The sequence below is a fragment of the Clavispora lusitaniae genome, assembly GCF_014636115.1.
Source record: "Clavispora lusitaniae strain FDAARGOS_655 chromosome Unknown tig00000078_pilon, whole genome shotgun sequence".
Taxonomy (NCBI): Eukaryota; Fungi; Ascomycota; class Pichiomycetes; order Serinales; family Metschnikowiaceae; genus Clavispora; species Clavispora lusitaniae.
Genome location: NW_027093977.1, coordinates 868,765 through 883,721, shown reverse-complemented (window position 1 = coordinate 883,721; position 14,957 = coordinate 868,765). Strand labels below are relative to the sequence as shown.

The 14,957-nt window shown below is 41.0% G+C and overlaps 8 protein-coding genes across 8 annotated transcripts; 5 read left to right on the top strand and 3 right to left on the bottom strand. All coding sequences in view use genetic code 12, as the record gives it.

Annotated features, from left to right (window-relative positions):
• Nucleotides 1–1,966: 1,966 nt before the first annotated feature.
• Nucleotides 1,967–3,625, top strand: HGT13 (Hgt13p; the record flags this gene model as incomplete). The annotated part of the gene is made up of 1 exon (XM_002616374.1): nucleotides 1,967–3,625. One exon carries the CDS (start codon nucleotides 1,967–1,969, stop codon nucleotides 3,623–3,625), a length of 1,659 nt encoding a protein of 552 aa, XP_002616420.1.
• Nucleotides 3,626–3,881: 256 nt separating this feature from the next.
• On the top strand, nucleotides 3,882–4,511 carry TIM23 (protein transporter; the record flags this gene model as incomplete). The annotated part of the gene is made up of 1 exon (XM_002616375.1): nucleotides 3,882–4,511. The coding sequence occupies one exon, from the start codon at nucleotides 3,882–3,884 to the stop codon at nucleotides 4,509–4,511; it is 630 nt and encodes a 209-aa protein (XP_002616421.1).
• A 185-nt stretch (nucleotides 4,512–4,696) lies between these two features.
• Nucleotides 4,697–5,878, bottom strand: SMM1 (Smm1p; the record flags this gene model as incomplete). The annotated part of the gene is made up of 1 exon (XM_002616376.1): nucleotides 4,697–5,878. The coding sequence occupies one exon, from the start codon at nucleotides 5,876–5,878 to the stop codon at nucleotides 4,697–4,699; it is 1,182 nt and encodes a 393-aa protein (XP_002616422.1).
• A 1,134-nt stretch (nucleotides 5,879–7,012) lies between these two features.
• FOB63_002579 (uncharacterized protein) lies at nucleotides 7,013–8,029 on the top strand (the record flags this gene model as incomplete). The annotated part of the gene is made up of 1 exon (XM_002616377.1): nucleotides 7,013–8,029. The coding sequence occupies one exon, from the start codon at nucleotides 7,013–7,015 to the stop codon at nucleotides 8,027–8,029; it is 1,017 nt and encodes a 338-aa protein (XP_002616423.1).
• An 829-nt stretch (nucleotides 8,030–8,858) lies between these two features.
• Nucleotides 8,859–10,055, top strand: FOB63_002578 (uncharacterized protein; the record flags this gene model as incomplete). The annotated part of the gene is made up of 1 exon (XM_002616378.1): nucleotides 8,859–10,055. One exon carries the CDS (start codon nucleotides 8,859–8,861, stop codon nucleotides 10,053–10,055), a length of 1,197 nt encoding a protein of 398 aa, XP_002616424.1.
• Nucleotides 10,056–10,191: 136 nt separating this feature from the next.
• On the bottom strand, nucleotides 10,192–10,434 carry FOB63_002577 (uncharacterized protein; the record flags this gene model as incomplete). The annotated part of the gene is made up of 1 exon (XM_066102251.1): nucleotides 10,192–10,434. One exon carries the CDS (start codon nucleotides 10,432–10,434, stop codon nucleotides 10,192–10,194), a length of 243 nt encoding a protein of 80 aa, XP_065958398.1.
• A 180-nt stretch (nucleotides 10,435–10,614) lies between these two features.
• Nucleotides 10,615–11,523, bottom strand: MTW1 (MIND complex subunit; the record flags this gene model as incomplete). The annotated part of the gene is made up of 1 exon (XM_002616379.1): nucleotides 10,615–11,523. One exon carries the CDS (start codon nucleotides 11,521–11,523, stop codon nucleotides 10,615–10,617), a length of 909 nt encoding a protein of 302 aa, XP_002616425.1.
• A 539-nt stretch (nucleotides 11,524–12,062) lies between these two features.
• Nucleotides 12,063–14,876, top strand: FOB63_002575 (protein phosphatase regulator; the record flags this gene model as incomplete). The annotated part of the gene is made up of 1 exon (XM_002616380.1): nucleotides 12,063–14,876. One exon carries the CDS (start codon nucleotides 12,063–12,065, stop codon nucleotides 14,874–14,876), a length of 2,814 nt encoding a protein of 937 aa, XP_002616426.1.
• Nucleotides 14,877–14,957: the final 81 nt, after the last annotated feature.

Here is a 14,957-nt window from a genome sequence, read left to right as displayed (position 1 = left end):
CCAATTCCGAGGATGTTGAACGACAATCGAAGTTATCTGTGGATGAAAAGCGAAGGATGAGAATTGACTATTTCAAATTGCTTCTCGTGAGCAATTGCGTCCATTTATAATTTGATGGTGTCGCTATTAATTCATTTTGAAGGAGGGAGGCACGGTAGATGTTGTAAAGTACGATCAAGAAGCGTGGGAAAGAGCTCATAGGCAATTGGAACATAACACGAGACTGCTAGGGAAATGGAGAAGCGAAGTGACGGAGAGCCACCGAAAGCGGATACATACTGGATTGATATGACTGTGGATCGAAAGACAATACGCTAGCAAAGGAATTAAAAATCGTTGTTGTTGTTGTTGTTGTTGAAGTAGATAAGATCTCTAATATCCGCAAGCGTAGTTCACTGTTGCTATATCTAAACAATTAGCCAAGATTTGGGAAACTCACGAAGAAGAAGTAGGAGAAGGATGGTAATTTTATACAAGCGAAGTAAATGCGCAGGTTCCATTTGGCCTGCACGTCACCTTCAACGACCCAGTTATTTCGCACCAAATCAACATAGTTGTGTCCCAACATTGAAAAAGTTGGCCCAAAACCGGCGTGTGCCACCCAAAAAGTCTGCACAATACTTGACGTAACGACACAGTTTTTGGCCGAATGCTTCAAGGCGTTTGCAATGAAAAAACAAATCATTCCGACTTGTCCATTATACTACTGATAGAAAATCCATATGGCCTTGAGAAACAGAGGGTGGAATACGATTACTAAGTTTGTTCACTCTTAGCAAGGCGAGCCTCTTTCAAAAATGCGAAAAGCGCGACAGTCTCTTTCATCTGTAGCGCGAATTATCTCATCGATTTCCTGGTTCTTCACTCACCGGTAGTACATAATCTCGGTAAACCATAGAAAGGATCGAAATTCTGGGAAAAAAATTTGCCTTGACACGGTTAACAGAAAAGCGTGCTCAGCATCTCTGCATATATCTCAGCTTGGTAGTGTTCATTTTTCTTCTACATCTCTTGTGCAGACATTGATCATATATGCGTGTTTGTAATGGCAAATATAACTCTTGAGTCATGAATACGGGTACGATGAGTCTGGCAATCAAGCCACGTACGTTGTTGGTGGCAGATACCCATGACAGATCTCAACGGCAAGTTAAATACTGCTGAGCCTCTGCTGTATGCCGCCAATTGCTCTCTACGAACCCAGATCTATATAAGCATCAAAATTCCTGCACGTATTCATTACAGTGGGACTTATCTTATGTTCTTTGTATATTTTTTTTTTTTGTCTAGTCCTATTCATGGCAGTTCTCCTGAGTTTTTAGTTATCCTGCAGAAGTCTCGAAGACCACTTTTGGAGCCAGCCTTGCGCGTTCCTAAAGGTACTGCACCGAAACCAAACTGTAACCTGTAGTGACGGCGGGGACCTGTGCCCTTGTTTATTGCTTGGCTTAAACTTTGTGCATTCTATTGACTACGCGCCTCAAGTTGCCAAAATGAAAGACGGGTTGTTTTTTCTTTGCGTAGAACAATGGAATTCACTCCGCTCACCTGCGCAGCCAAAATACATGTAAAAAGTTACAAGCTTCAATTTGAGAAACAGCACAATCTCTTGGTTTTCCCATTTGCCCGTGTGTAATTTCAGTTTTAAAGTGGAGAGTCACACGTCGAAGTTCTCCTGTTACTTGCCGAATAAAGATGATGACTGCATCGAATATGTCTCATACTGCATGTGGTGGCCACAGTACCAGAAAGTGCATGTCCATGACGTCAGGAGACATGATGTCTGGGGTAACAATGTATGGAGTGTGATAGCTTCATAACCGTTCAACGCAAAAATTGCGTCTTTTATTGACGCATTGAGAGATAACCAAGATGTTAGTGTGGGGTAGATACGGGCCATCGTGGCGTATAAATACCAACACAGAATCCCCGTGTTGCAGAAGGCAGTAGGAAACAAATCAGCAATATGACGCTCTCTTCAACGACATCTTTTTCTGAGAACAATGACACTACTGAAGAAGTTCCAACATTTCTTGGCTTCAAAGGAGAAACCCTCAACAAGACAATCACAACTGTGTGCGGTGTAGGGTTTCTTTTATTTGGTTATGACCAAGGTGTTATGGGATCTCTTTTGACTTTGCAACCATTTAGAGATTCATTCAAAGATATTGATACCCACAGAAACCCCGGGAACTCGACTTTACAAGGTGCAGTGATTGCCATATACGAAGTTGGGTGTTTGCTTTCAGCATTATCAACCATTTATATTGGTGACCGCTTTGGACGGTTAAAATTGATTTTCTTGGGATGTTTGATTATGATTATTGGAGGAGTGTTGCAGGCAGCAGCTTCTGGTGTCCCATTCTTGATAGTTGCGAGAATTATTTCAGGATTGGGTAATGGTCTTCTCACATCAACTGTTCCCTTATATGCTGCTGAATGCTCCAAAGCACAAAGCAGAGGCCGCTTGCTCTGTATCCACGGATCATTGATCACCCTTGGTATCACAATCTCCTACTGGATGGACTTCGCCTTTTACTTTACTAGGGATCAGGGTTCCATTTCTTGGAGATTCCCAGTTGCCTTCCAACTCGTGTTTCCCTTGGCTATCATAGGCTTTATTTTTAAGTTGCCTGAATCGCCTAGATGGTTGATGGGAAAATCGCGTGTCGAAGAAGCTAGAAAGGTTTTTGCATCTCTTTACAGTTTACCCGAATCGCACCCCATTGTTGAAGAGCAAATTATGGAAATTCAACGGAGCTTGGACATGGAAATTAAGGCTGGTGGAAACAAGTTCAATGCTAAGGCCTTGTTCAGACAAGGAGAAAAGAAAAACTTTCAAAGAGTGAACTTGGCAGGATGGTCTCAGGTCATGCAACAAATATGTGGAATCAACTTAATCACATATTATGCTGGTACAATCTTCGAGAATAATATTGGAATGACACCATTTCAATCTAGAGTTTTAGCTGCATGCAATGGAACTGAATACTTTTTGGCTTCTCTCATTCCCATCTTTATTATTGAAAAAGTGGGTAGAAGACCCCTTTTCATCATTGGTTCTACCGGTCAATTCTTGACCATGCTCTTTTTGTTTGTTTCCATGGAAATGGATGAGAAAGGTCACAATGGTGCCGCAATTGGCGCAGCCGTTCTATTGTTTGTCTTCAACACATTCTTTGCTATTTCTCTTTTGTCACTCACTTGGTTGTATCCACCAGAGATTTCCTCTCTTGAGGTAAGAGCACCGACTGCAGCAATCTCCACCGCATGCAACTGGGGCTTCAATTTCATGGTTGTGATGATTACCCCGGTTTGTTTTGAAAGGATCAAGCACCACACCTACTTGATTTTTGCCGGAATCAACTTCTTGATGATCCCAGTGTTCTACTTTTTGTATCCAGAAACCAAGGGCCGCACCTTGGAAGAGATGGATCTCATTTTTGCAGCTACACCTTCCAATAAGCCATGGAAGTCTGTCAGTATTGCTAGAGATATGCCTTTCGCTCACAGTGGCTCTGAGGAAGATTGGAGACAATACAAGCAAAGTGCTTTTGTTGAATTTGTTGAAGACGCTACAGATACCTTAGAAAAGCCTGAGGAGTCAAGGCATGAACATGTATAGTTGAAATTTAATGATTTGTACGTTTTTTTCTGTTCCCTTTCCAAATTTACACTTGAATAGTTCTACATTATGCTATCAAACTAAAATTACAAACCACAGGTTTACCATTGATATTGCAACAATTCAGAAGCATGCTTCCAGAGAATTTGGTGGCGCGCGGTGTGCAATTTTATGATTCTCTCACGACTCAAAAAAACGGTGAAAAAATGCGATATACAACGAAGTTGTAGTCACGAAAGGTAGAAAGTTACAGAATATGTCGTGGTTATTCGGTGGCAAATCCCAGGAAGAGAAAAATCAAGAATCTCTCAAACAGTCTTTGGGCTTTGACCCAGCTCAAGTGTCCGATGTTTCCTCTATTTTGCAGGCGCCTGGTGTCTTAGACTCCACCAAGTTGCATCCGCTAGCTGGTTTGGAGAAAGGTGTGGAATACTTGGATTTGGAAGAAGAAAGATTATCGGACATGGAAGGTGCCCATGGCTTGTTGGCTTCCAGATCTTGGACCGATGACTTGTGTTACGGAACCGGTACTGTCTACTTGCTTGGCTTGGGTCTTGGTGGTGCCTACGGTATGCAAGAAGGTCTCAACAACTTACCTGCTAACGCTACTCCGAAATTAAAGTTGAACACTGTTTTGAACCACATTACTAAAAGAGGTCCTTTCATGGGTAACTCCGCGGGTGTCCTTGCGTTGATGTACAATTTGATTGACTCATCTATCGACCACTTGAGAGGTAAGCACGATGACTATAACTCTCTCGCTTCGGGTGCCTTGACCGGTGCTTTGTTCAGAAGCTCGGCTGGTGTTAGGCCAATGGCTTACTCGACCGCTATCATGACTGCTGCTGCTGGTGCCTGGTGTGGCTTGAAGCGTTTTCTTTCTTAATTGCATGACTATTATGGACGGTGTTCCTACGTTCTCGTCTCTTTTTCTTGGTGTCTGTGGTACTTCTACTGTAAATAGCTATTACAACGCTGACTCGATAAATCGCCGCAGTCCTGTGTTTGAAATTTTAACGTATTCCATGATTATAAAATCTATAAATATGATCAGTTGAAGATACCCGAAGACTAAGCACATTCTGCCCTTTTCTTTTTATGAATCATCGCTTCTTCTTGGGGTGGCGTAATCAAAGTACGCTTCTTTGGACCAAAAATGGTCTCGAGCTCTTCCTTATCGTAGAGACGATCTTTTTGCATCACCCGAATGAAAATTTTCGTTCCATCATCCTCAATACTCTCCACAAGCTTTAAAAAGTCTTCGTTCTTTTTGAGTTTGCAGAGTTGTTGGTAATACTTCGACTTTCCTGGAAGCTGATTGAGAAGAATATACTTTGTGTTGCTGGGATGATTATCACAAGAGATGCAAGTTTTTACAAACTCTACCAAAACCTCTTTCCATGCCAATGGATCCTTGCTGAAGACCGATGGGTTGGATTCTGCTGCCTCTGCCATCATTATCCCTATCTGGTCGTTACCCATGAACTGCTTGAATTGTTCGGCTTCCTTTCTGCACCGAAACGCCCCATTTATGACAAGTGAAACTCCTCTTTTGTTCGTGAGATCATAGATTTGCGAAACGTAATCCCGAACTGGACTTTCTCTGTTGCGCATTTCTCTTGTTCTGCAATGAACAGTTAAATTTGTGATTCCTGTGGAACAAAGTCTATCGATTAACGCTAGACTTGGTTCGGCGCTTTTAGAATCTAATAATCTAATCTTGGCACTAATTGGCTTTCTATAAGGTTTACCAACCTTCTCCACCAAGTTCTCCAAGATCAGGCAGAGAAGATCTGGGTTAGAAAGCAAAGCTGCACCCATGCCAGCGTGTGTTGAAAATGGTTTCGGGCATCCACAATTAAGATCAATCCCATCTACATCTTGGATGACTTTTAGTGCTCCTTCCACAGCTATATCAGGATCTGCTGAACCAAGTTGGAAGATTAATTTCCCTTCTTCATACTTTCGGTTGGTGCGGAAGATCAAAGAGTTTTTTGAGCCGTTTTTCCCCGTCTCGATAAAATCAATGGTCTCAAGTTCTTTGTTCTCGACACGGGAACACGTTCTGATTTTCTTGTCGATTATTTCTGGTGACCACACTAAATCAGCTCCAAACTTTAAGGCCATAAGCCGAGTCGGGAGCTCTCCACTTCTCACCATCGGAGCAAGGCAGAGTTTACCAGCGTATTCGGGCATTCTTTGAATCGATCTAGTAGAAATTAATGATAGACACCTCCACAGCCTCTGAAGCATACAATCAACTTACCAATCGAGCGATGAGCCTGTTAGCCTACAGCGAAGTTGGTCATGTGATTATAGTCCACGTGATCAATCATATCAATCAAAGGCAAATTGACATACTGTATTGAAATAGGACGTGATGTTTTTCTCGGTAAGTGGGTTACTATTACCGGAATTCCGTAGTGCTCCCTAAAGTACGTTATTGGTCACTCCATTAGTCAGAGTGTACTGCGCAACAATTACCGGATTCAGGAAGACAGTCATATCTTCACGTGACGCTACAATTTAGTTAGTTGCCGGTGATCGGAACAAATTCTCTCTCCACCTGGCTTTACTTGAATGACGATAAAGTTGGAAGCACATTATACTTCTAGAAGGGAATCGAAAAGCTGATCTCTACTTGCATCTACGTATCTGGCTATGCCGATAATGGAAATGCCCAATTTGGGAGTCACGGTGGAGCGACTTTCTTATCTGCGTGTGACCACACAGGATAGGCGAAAAGAAAGAAAACAAACAAAGACTAAAAATGTGTTTTCTAATGGTCAATTATATTCAATCTTTATTTTCAGTAGAGGATCAATGCGGTTTTAGTTGGCATCCCCTATTTTGTCAGCTTTGAGGCTTGAATGGAGGTCATATCAACAACTGACTAAGATGTCATCGGTTGGAAACAAACATGGAGAAGACTGCATGAGATGGTCAGGCGTACAGCGATCATTCGTTATGTAACAGACTAATCTTCTCTGTGCACAACGTGATGACTTTCGTACGAAATCCAAATTACAGAAAAGCTTGGTTTTAGAGATTTTTTTGTTTGAAAATAAAACAGTAATCTTTTTCTAATCATGGAATTGAGCAATAAGTGTAACCCTCCTGTGAAGTAACGAAAAAACCGTAGCGCAATTGCTTTGAAACGCTCGACGCCAGGTTGGATGACGCGGGAGAAAAAGAAATTCTGTTTCTACATACAAAAAAAAAAAGGAAAGACTGCAAATTTTGTGCATTTTTTTTTTGTTTCTGTTGTTTTATCGATCTCATTTATTAATAGGGTTTCCGGGCTTCCTTTCCGACCACTTGATTGTTTTGTTTTCTTTGCTTTACTTTTTCAATTTCAACTAAGCAATTTATTTTGCTTATCTCACAATGACATTGTTGTATCAACCACTATCAAGAACCTTTGGCCATCGTGATGGTTGCATCACACCCAGTAACCATAGCGAAGAAAGAAGAAGCTCATCCTCCAAATCGCAAGTTCCAAAAACTGGGCTTTCCGAGAGCCATGACATCTTGTCTCCTCCTCTATCACCTTATCAGAAAACATGCTCGCCTGATGCTCTGTCTTGTATACAATCATCTTCTACGGGCTACACCCACAAGGTGTACTTGCCTACAAAGCAACCGTTCAAGATTGAAGATTACAGGAGTTACACCATGACTGTTAATCCTTGGTCAGGCTTGGGTGCTGGCTATAAAAAGAGGCAATTGAAGCTTTTGAATCAATACGCAACGATCTCATCCAAAGAGCTGTCAATGCACTCTTTCCGCATGGCAGAAAGAAGAGCGGCGCATGCGGCTGTTTCGCGCAAGCGTGTTCAAAGGTCAAGTAGTTCTGAGTCTGAATCCGAATCAGTTGAGAGGATTAGAACTAGAAGAGTCGTGAAGGAAAATCTGTCTCAACTTGCTGAGATTGACGTTTCTTCGTCCACGCCTCCGCTGCCAGTTGCGAAGAAGAGAAAAGTCAGAAAGGAGCCTCGGTATGCTGGCTCTCCTTTGGCCGCCCAACAAGCGTCAATGATTGACGAATCAATTCCAGACTATTCACCAGATCCAAATGCTACGTTACCTAAGGGTAACAACAGATGCCTTAAGATTGAATGGAAAGGGCAGCCAATGGATTTGAAAAACGATCCAAATGTGAACCAGTTACATCCAGCAGAAGTTTTACTAGCTTCTACTTTAAGGTTACCTTGTAATGTTTACCTTGACTCAAAGAGACGTTTATTTTTTGAGAAGGTGAACCGCTTGAAAAATGGAATGCTCTTTAGAAGAACAGACGCTCAGAAGGCTTGCAGGATAGATGTTAACAAAGCAAGCAGATTGTTTGCTGCGTTTGAAAAAGTTGGATGGCTTGACGACGATCACTTTGCGAAGTATATCTAGGCTTCGGATCATACGAAGTTCAATACTGTCTTGAATGACTTTGGGTACGGGAAGGTTTGGTTCATTTATTTCTCACGATTTTTTTATTACTTATTTATTTTATTTTGGCTTGGTTTTGGCATGGGATGTCCGGCTGGGATATATGGAAGGGACGCAATGAACTGCCATAATTTAGTGTATCTATTGTTGAGCATATACTTAGTTCTTGTTTCATAAATATAATCATTTGTTAACGAAACTTTTATTTAATTGTAAAAATAGTAATTGAAGCACGTCGGTTCTAATTTAAGGTTTGTTGAACTTTCTTTCGTTGCAGAGGATCATCTAACTTCGCACTTTCTCAAAATTTTCTACTTTCGACACCACCCATCCAAATACGCAAAATTTTTGCTAAAATTAACGTGATGCAAATTTATACTTCAAAAATAACTTTGAAGTGTTTGTAGCTACATCCTTTTCAATATGGATCTCTTTTAAGTCATCAAAAACATTCCTGTCTGAATTCAATCGTGCTGGATGTAGTTCCTAAAACGAACTTTCAGCAAGTAAGCAAAATTGAGATTTCAATGAAATGTACGGGTTCATGGGGTTAGATATCACTAGGCTAAATCTTATTCTTACTTTTTTTATTCCCCATTCTTTCCTCATTCCATTCCACTTCTTCAATATTCAGAGGCTTCTAGTCTCGTCCATTTAATTTCATCACCCACAATCGCTTGTCCATTAAAGTGAATATAATATCAACTCTCGTTTTATTTTTCCGTTGAACCCCACCATTCGCTTAATAAGGGGAATATACTATTTACTTCATACTAAGCTTTTTCAACACATGTCATCAGAAACGTCTTATCCCTTTTCACCGCATTACTCCCGCATAGATCCAATTGAGCCTGGGGGGCCACTGTTTCAAAGTGGTACATCTCCGAGGACATCGAACCAACTTCATAGCTTTCAATTGTCTACTGATGACATAAACTCATCTTCATCGGAGTACAAGCTAAAGGAAGAGACGCCGACACCTGTTAATATCCTGGATTTTTCCCTGAGTCCTGTTTATGCTCCTAGTGGCATTCTTCATACCCCAACATCAATGATTGTTCCAACGCCCAGAATAATGCAAGGAAGTTTTCAAGCGTCACCGAATATCCCTTTTGAACCTTCTGGACAAAGTGCCGATATGAATCCTGCCGCAGGTATATATCCTACGGGCGTTCAGTTGAATTCTGTGGTTCAACCGCAAGTCGAGCAAACACAGTTCCCTTCTGAACCTCACTATGGCCAGCACGAACGGTTTTCTGCATCTATGATTTCGACAGGGGAAGTTTTCATCAAAAACGAAGAACATAATAAAGTTAATGGTCTCATATCTTCTCTTACGGAATGCGCTAATGTACCACTATACAAACCTAAAGAAGATGGCATTACTATTGAGCAGTTCTTGATGGAAGATCCATTCAAAAGCATGGAAGGAATTACCGAAGTACAAGACCCCCTTATCAAAGTCGAAGATACGGATCTGGCATCCACTTTGACTGACCTACTGGAAAGGGAAGAAAGATCACGAACTACGTCGCCAAAAGATGCTATGCGCATTATTAAGAACAATTTTCATGAATTTAATAGAAGCAGGGAGGAAGGACGCACTGGCCTGTTTTCAAGAGTTATTAGGAAGACGAAATCATTTTCTGCTGCTGTGTTAAAGACATCTAAAGAATTCTCCCTTCCGAACTTCACCTTCGAAGATTGTGCTAGCGAATTTCATGTATTGGAAGGTAACTACTCTTTTGAAGATGAAACTGCGAAGGTAAGCAAGCAATGTGATCTGGGAATCGGCACACCAATTTCAAAAAAAAAGTCTGCATCAAAGTTAAACAAGCCACCTTCTATGCTTCGGAAGTCAAAAACAACATCGAATCTATGCATGCAATATTCTTGCCGTTCAAAGCCCAAAGTGTTGAAGAATATGGAGTCTGGTCTTTTCTCGTTTCAGCTACAAGTTAAGAATGCTGAACATAATCAAGGATAATAGCTTTAGGCTCTTATTCTTCTACCTGATAGTATACCTTTAAGTTCCTTTCTTGATTTCTATTCCTATGTTAAATATACAACCGAAGGGTGCGGTGAAAGATTAATGACGTAAACCTCCAAGGGTAGCGAGTAGCTTATAAATCCTTCTTTCTTGGAACATATTCCTCTTCCAAAACGACCTCCTTTCTGAACACTCTAGAAAATGGATATTGACCTTCCTTAGAGTAGGCGAAGTAAGCTAAACCAGCTGGAACGATGCCCATAACGAGAACGTTGAAAAGGGCAGACTTAGTCTTAAAACGGAAAAAGTGGCCTTGGCTTTCTTTTGCCGCGTTGAATCTTTGCAAAGCTGGATCTGGTTTCAATGTTGCAGCCATGACAACAGAAGAATGCTAGAGGTGCTTGTTTAACGTAAGTTCATATTTAATGCTCGCTAATTGGTTCTGTTTTCGTGTGCACACCACTTCTTCTTCCAAGGACTGTGTATTATAAAGAAACACTATTATAAACCATATTTTACCATTACCCAAAAAAAAATACCGTTTACCCAATGAAGTTTATGTGTGTGCATAGGCAGAGTACAAAACAGTAGCCAGAGAATTATGTCCGGCGTCTGGACCCAAAATTCCTATTTGTTCCAAGATTCGCACCGTCTTGTCATGAACATAACAGTCTCTATTGGTAGGAGTGAAACGTAAGTCCCGAACACCCTCCAAGGACTTGTCCTTCATGAATTTATCATTTAATTTTAAAACTTGTAGTAGTAGCTCATCCACCTGATTTAGGAGGTAGTAAACATTTTCATTTATAGGCTGCAAGTGTTGCTTCAATATTTTGGCAACATCAGCTGGAAGTAATGTTCCACTGTTAGCCAGAATGACTTTTTCAATGCAGAGTTTGCATTGCCTAAGCAATCCGATTATCTTTGTGGCCTTCGCTTTTTGCAAAAGGAGAATTTTGCGTAGCTGAAGTTCGAGGTTGATATTTGAAATAAGTTGTTTCATAACTTCGTTAGCATTGCTCCCATCACTCAGTTCTAAAGATAAGCCTAGATCAAGTCCTTCATGGTGCTTGAGCCTTATCCAGCCGCCTTCAACAAGATCCCTCGGGATAGTTAAAATGTTTCGAAGAGTATAGAGCTCAAACTTGTCAAAGTTTTTGTCAACATGAGAAACCAAAAGGGTTTCCAACTCTGCTGCACCCAGCTTGATTTCTTCTAACGGAAACACAGAAGAGCTGACATAATCACCATTCATTGGATTTGGATTACTTCCAGATCCCTGTTTTGCATTTTGAAGTGCTTGCACTTGTACTTCTCGCCGCTTCAAAAGAAACCGTTCCAATGCATCTGTGCAATTGTACATGATCTGATTGACATCATTGATAACTTCGTCGATTAAAGTCAAAGGTGCAAAGCCCAAGTGTTCTGAGAGAAGAGCTGTTGCCCTGTAGTCACTGGAATTCATTTGTTTGTTTACACAACTTCTTCGCAAGATGAAAGTTTGGTGTGCGACTGTGTGTTGTGCGTAAACTTTTTTTTTATTTTTTTTTATTTTATTTCATGTTTATCATCTAACAGACATTGGCTAAAAGATTCTTCTTGAGATTCTTCTTGAGTCACAATTGATCATTATCTACATGATCTTTGGATATCATCCATTAACTACAAATTATAACCTAACAATTGTTTCTCCAATTTCGTAGAACAGAACCAAGCAAACAAAAAGAAGACAATAAAATCATGCACATACTGAATGAACCATGTAATACTTCTCTTATAAATATCATATGTCCTGAGGTGATATAGTGTTAGGATTCTTGAAAAGAAGAATGTTTAAGGCTTCGGATGAAATGATCTTCCGGTGTATTATATCCGTCTGAGATTGTTCGCAATCACACTTAACGAGACGCGAATGATCACGATCTGTATTTATCCCGTCCAAGATTAAACTTCAGCAGGCGTATCTCCTCTTTTCATCCGTTCCCAAGATTGTGACAAGTGCAGATGTCTGTCTCTGTCAGCTCTGCAGCTACCAAGGAACCTGCTTCAAACTATGAGCCTGTCTCCTTTGGTTCCTTAGATGCTAGAATTATCCAATACAAATACGCTATTACGAAACTTGATGCGGTCATAAAATCGATTGATTCGATGTTGCAACGAATAAACCTGACAGAAGACCCAGGCGAACTTGTTTTAATGCAATACATAGTTTGCCTTACGTCGATGGTGTTTGCCATCAATGATAGTGGCTTTGGTCCAAAGCTATCTGCTTTAGAAACGTTTAGAGCATTGAAACCATCTACCGTCAACATTTCACCGGTAGTAACACACGTGGCTTATGACTTCAAAGATTATCAAGTATCACCGTTAGAGAAGCTCCCTTCCGTTGCGTCTTCAATCAATTGCTTGAAGAGTTTTAAGTTCATTTGTGCAAATTGTATGGAAGGATATAAGAAGAGACTCTTAAATGCTCTGAATGAAACAAATAATGCGCCTTATTTGGATGGCTTAAATGTTTTATTCGAATCATCCTTTTTCAACCTTGAGACTGACGTGGATTTGACTCTCAAATGTGACAAATTAGAACCTCCGTATTTTGTTTTACCTGGAGTGCTGGCATTAGACTTGAATGATACTGATGCGGTTGAGGCAAACTTGATTGACATGGATATTCGCTCACTCTTCAGTTTAACACTTCAAATGACATCGTCACTCAACCGCCACAAAGATCTCATCGCACGTTACAGAGAGATCAAATCACTATCGAAACTGTCCCAACAGGCAGAATTCGAGAAACTCCCACAATTTAAGTATTCTTTGCATAGAATTTTGTTTTGGGCTTTTCGTTTGAATGACTTGTATTCAATCATTCGCAAATTTGGTCGCCAGATCTACCTATCCAATTACGAACATCTTTATGATCAGAAATTCTTATCTCAAGTACCAAATCTGGCATTTTTCCGCTCAAAGATTCTACCCGAAATTGACGATTATTATAACACGACTAAAAAGAACGGAGTTCTTATTGCCACTATCACTCGATTCATACGTATGAGCTCACTTGACACTATGGAATGCCAAAGTGCTCTTGAGTTTGTTGCATTTATCCAACAGAGTTTTACTTTCGTAGAAACTATGGTGAATAAACTTCACGATTTTGGACTGCATTGGCTAACAGCAGAGATTATATTTCGAAAGTTATACAATTTACCTCTGGCAAACCTTTTGCTGATTCAAGATGTGGTGCAGAAAGATGCAGTTAATCGAATACGTTTGAAGAGAGAAAAAGACTTGCTTTTACAGAAGGAAAAAGCGCTAGAGAAAGAGAAAGCATTAGAGAAAGAGAGGGAGAGGAGTAGGGAGAGAGCTAAAGAGAAAGAAAAAGAAAAGGAGAGAATTAGAGAAAGAGAAAGAATTAAAGAAAAGATGAAGCAATCAGGAAAGAGTTCCTCAGCAAGGGCAGCTGCCGAAGTTTCCATGGTATCCCAAAGCTCATCCAAGGATAAAACCGCTGTGAGAACAAGACCATCCCGATCATCTTCTATTAATAGCATTGATCTGAATGACTTCAGCGACGCAGCGAGTGCTGCACGAGGAGTGACTTTGTCTCCGAACAACGAACGCCGCTTGCTATCTAACTCGACGGAAAGAAGTCCATTATCCAGACCTCAAAGTATGATATTCATGAACAGCAATGGGTCCGCGAGCTCATTACAACAACAAGCAAGTAACCCGATTGACAAGAGCAAAATGATTAACACAGTCGCAGGAGGACGCCGCAGGTCCAATTCACAGCCTTTATTAGTCAGTGCTGCGACAAAATCATACGGTACACCGCTATCACCAGCTAATACTAGAACTCTGCTCAGGTCCCCCAATGGAAGTTTGGGACGAAGTCTGTCCTTGTCAAAGCCTAATCATAATACTTCTTCACAACCCACATCACCACTAGTTGCTAAGACTATTAGATTGAAAGCAGTTGAAGAGCATAAAGAAGCTATCAGAGAGACTGGTTCAGAAACAAGGAAACCTACTGCAAATCAGAAATTTCAGCAGCATATGAGGGAGGCCGCCAAGTCCGGTGCACTCCATGCACAACAAAGGGAATCACTAACGAATGTTATTTTCGATCCGAATAATCCCTCAGCTACAAAGATTAAACGATCGGATCTGGTCAAGTCGCTGTCGCCAACAGCACAGAATACTCAGGAACAGACATCCGAAAGTGATAAATCTAAGTTGTCCTCACGACTGACAGGTGTCATGACCAAGCAGCAATCTCTGACAACGAAGGACACACTGGGTACTGTTTCGAGAGCGTCAACAAAAAGCGATACGCCAAAGTCAGCACCCCGGGTTGCAGGTGCGCCCACGCGATCGCAGGTTACAAAGCTTAATACTCAAAGGAACAGTACAGTTGTTCAACTTGATGAGGTTTCTTTGGATAGCAGAAGCGAGCAATCCAGCTCTTCTTCACAAACTAGGAGTACTAGTGGCGAAAGCCAGGATGTTTCTCTTACCAATGGTAAGAAGGTACGCTTTGCTGGAGTTCCCGCATATACACCCGCTGAGGATGCTCCCAGTACCTACGCGAGTCGAATCCTTAAGAATTTTGCGCCTTCAAAGACTTCCATTATACCAGGAACTTCTGCTTTTAAGAAGAAGGATCAGCAGTTGAAAAAGGAAGAGAGTTTTTCTTTCCGGCAACAGCTTCATCCAGACAGCGTACAACAGCAGCAGGTGACTCAGCACCTTGCGGCTTCTTATGTATCAACCTCTCAACCACTGAGATTCTCGAGATTTAAATCCAGATTTTAGTGGGTGCAAATATATAATCTGCACAGTATGCAGTTCATGTTCTTTTTTTTTGGTACTCATCTTGAAAAGAGTGTCGCACAT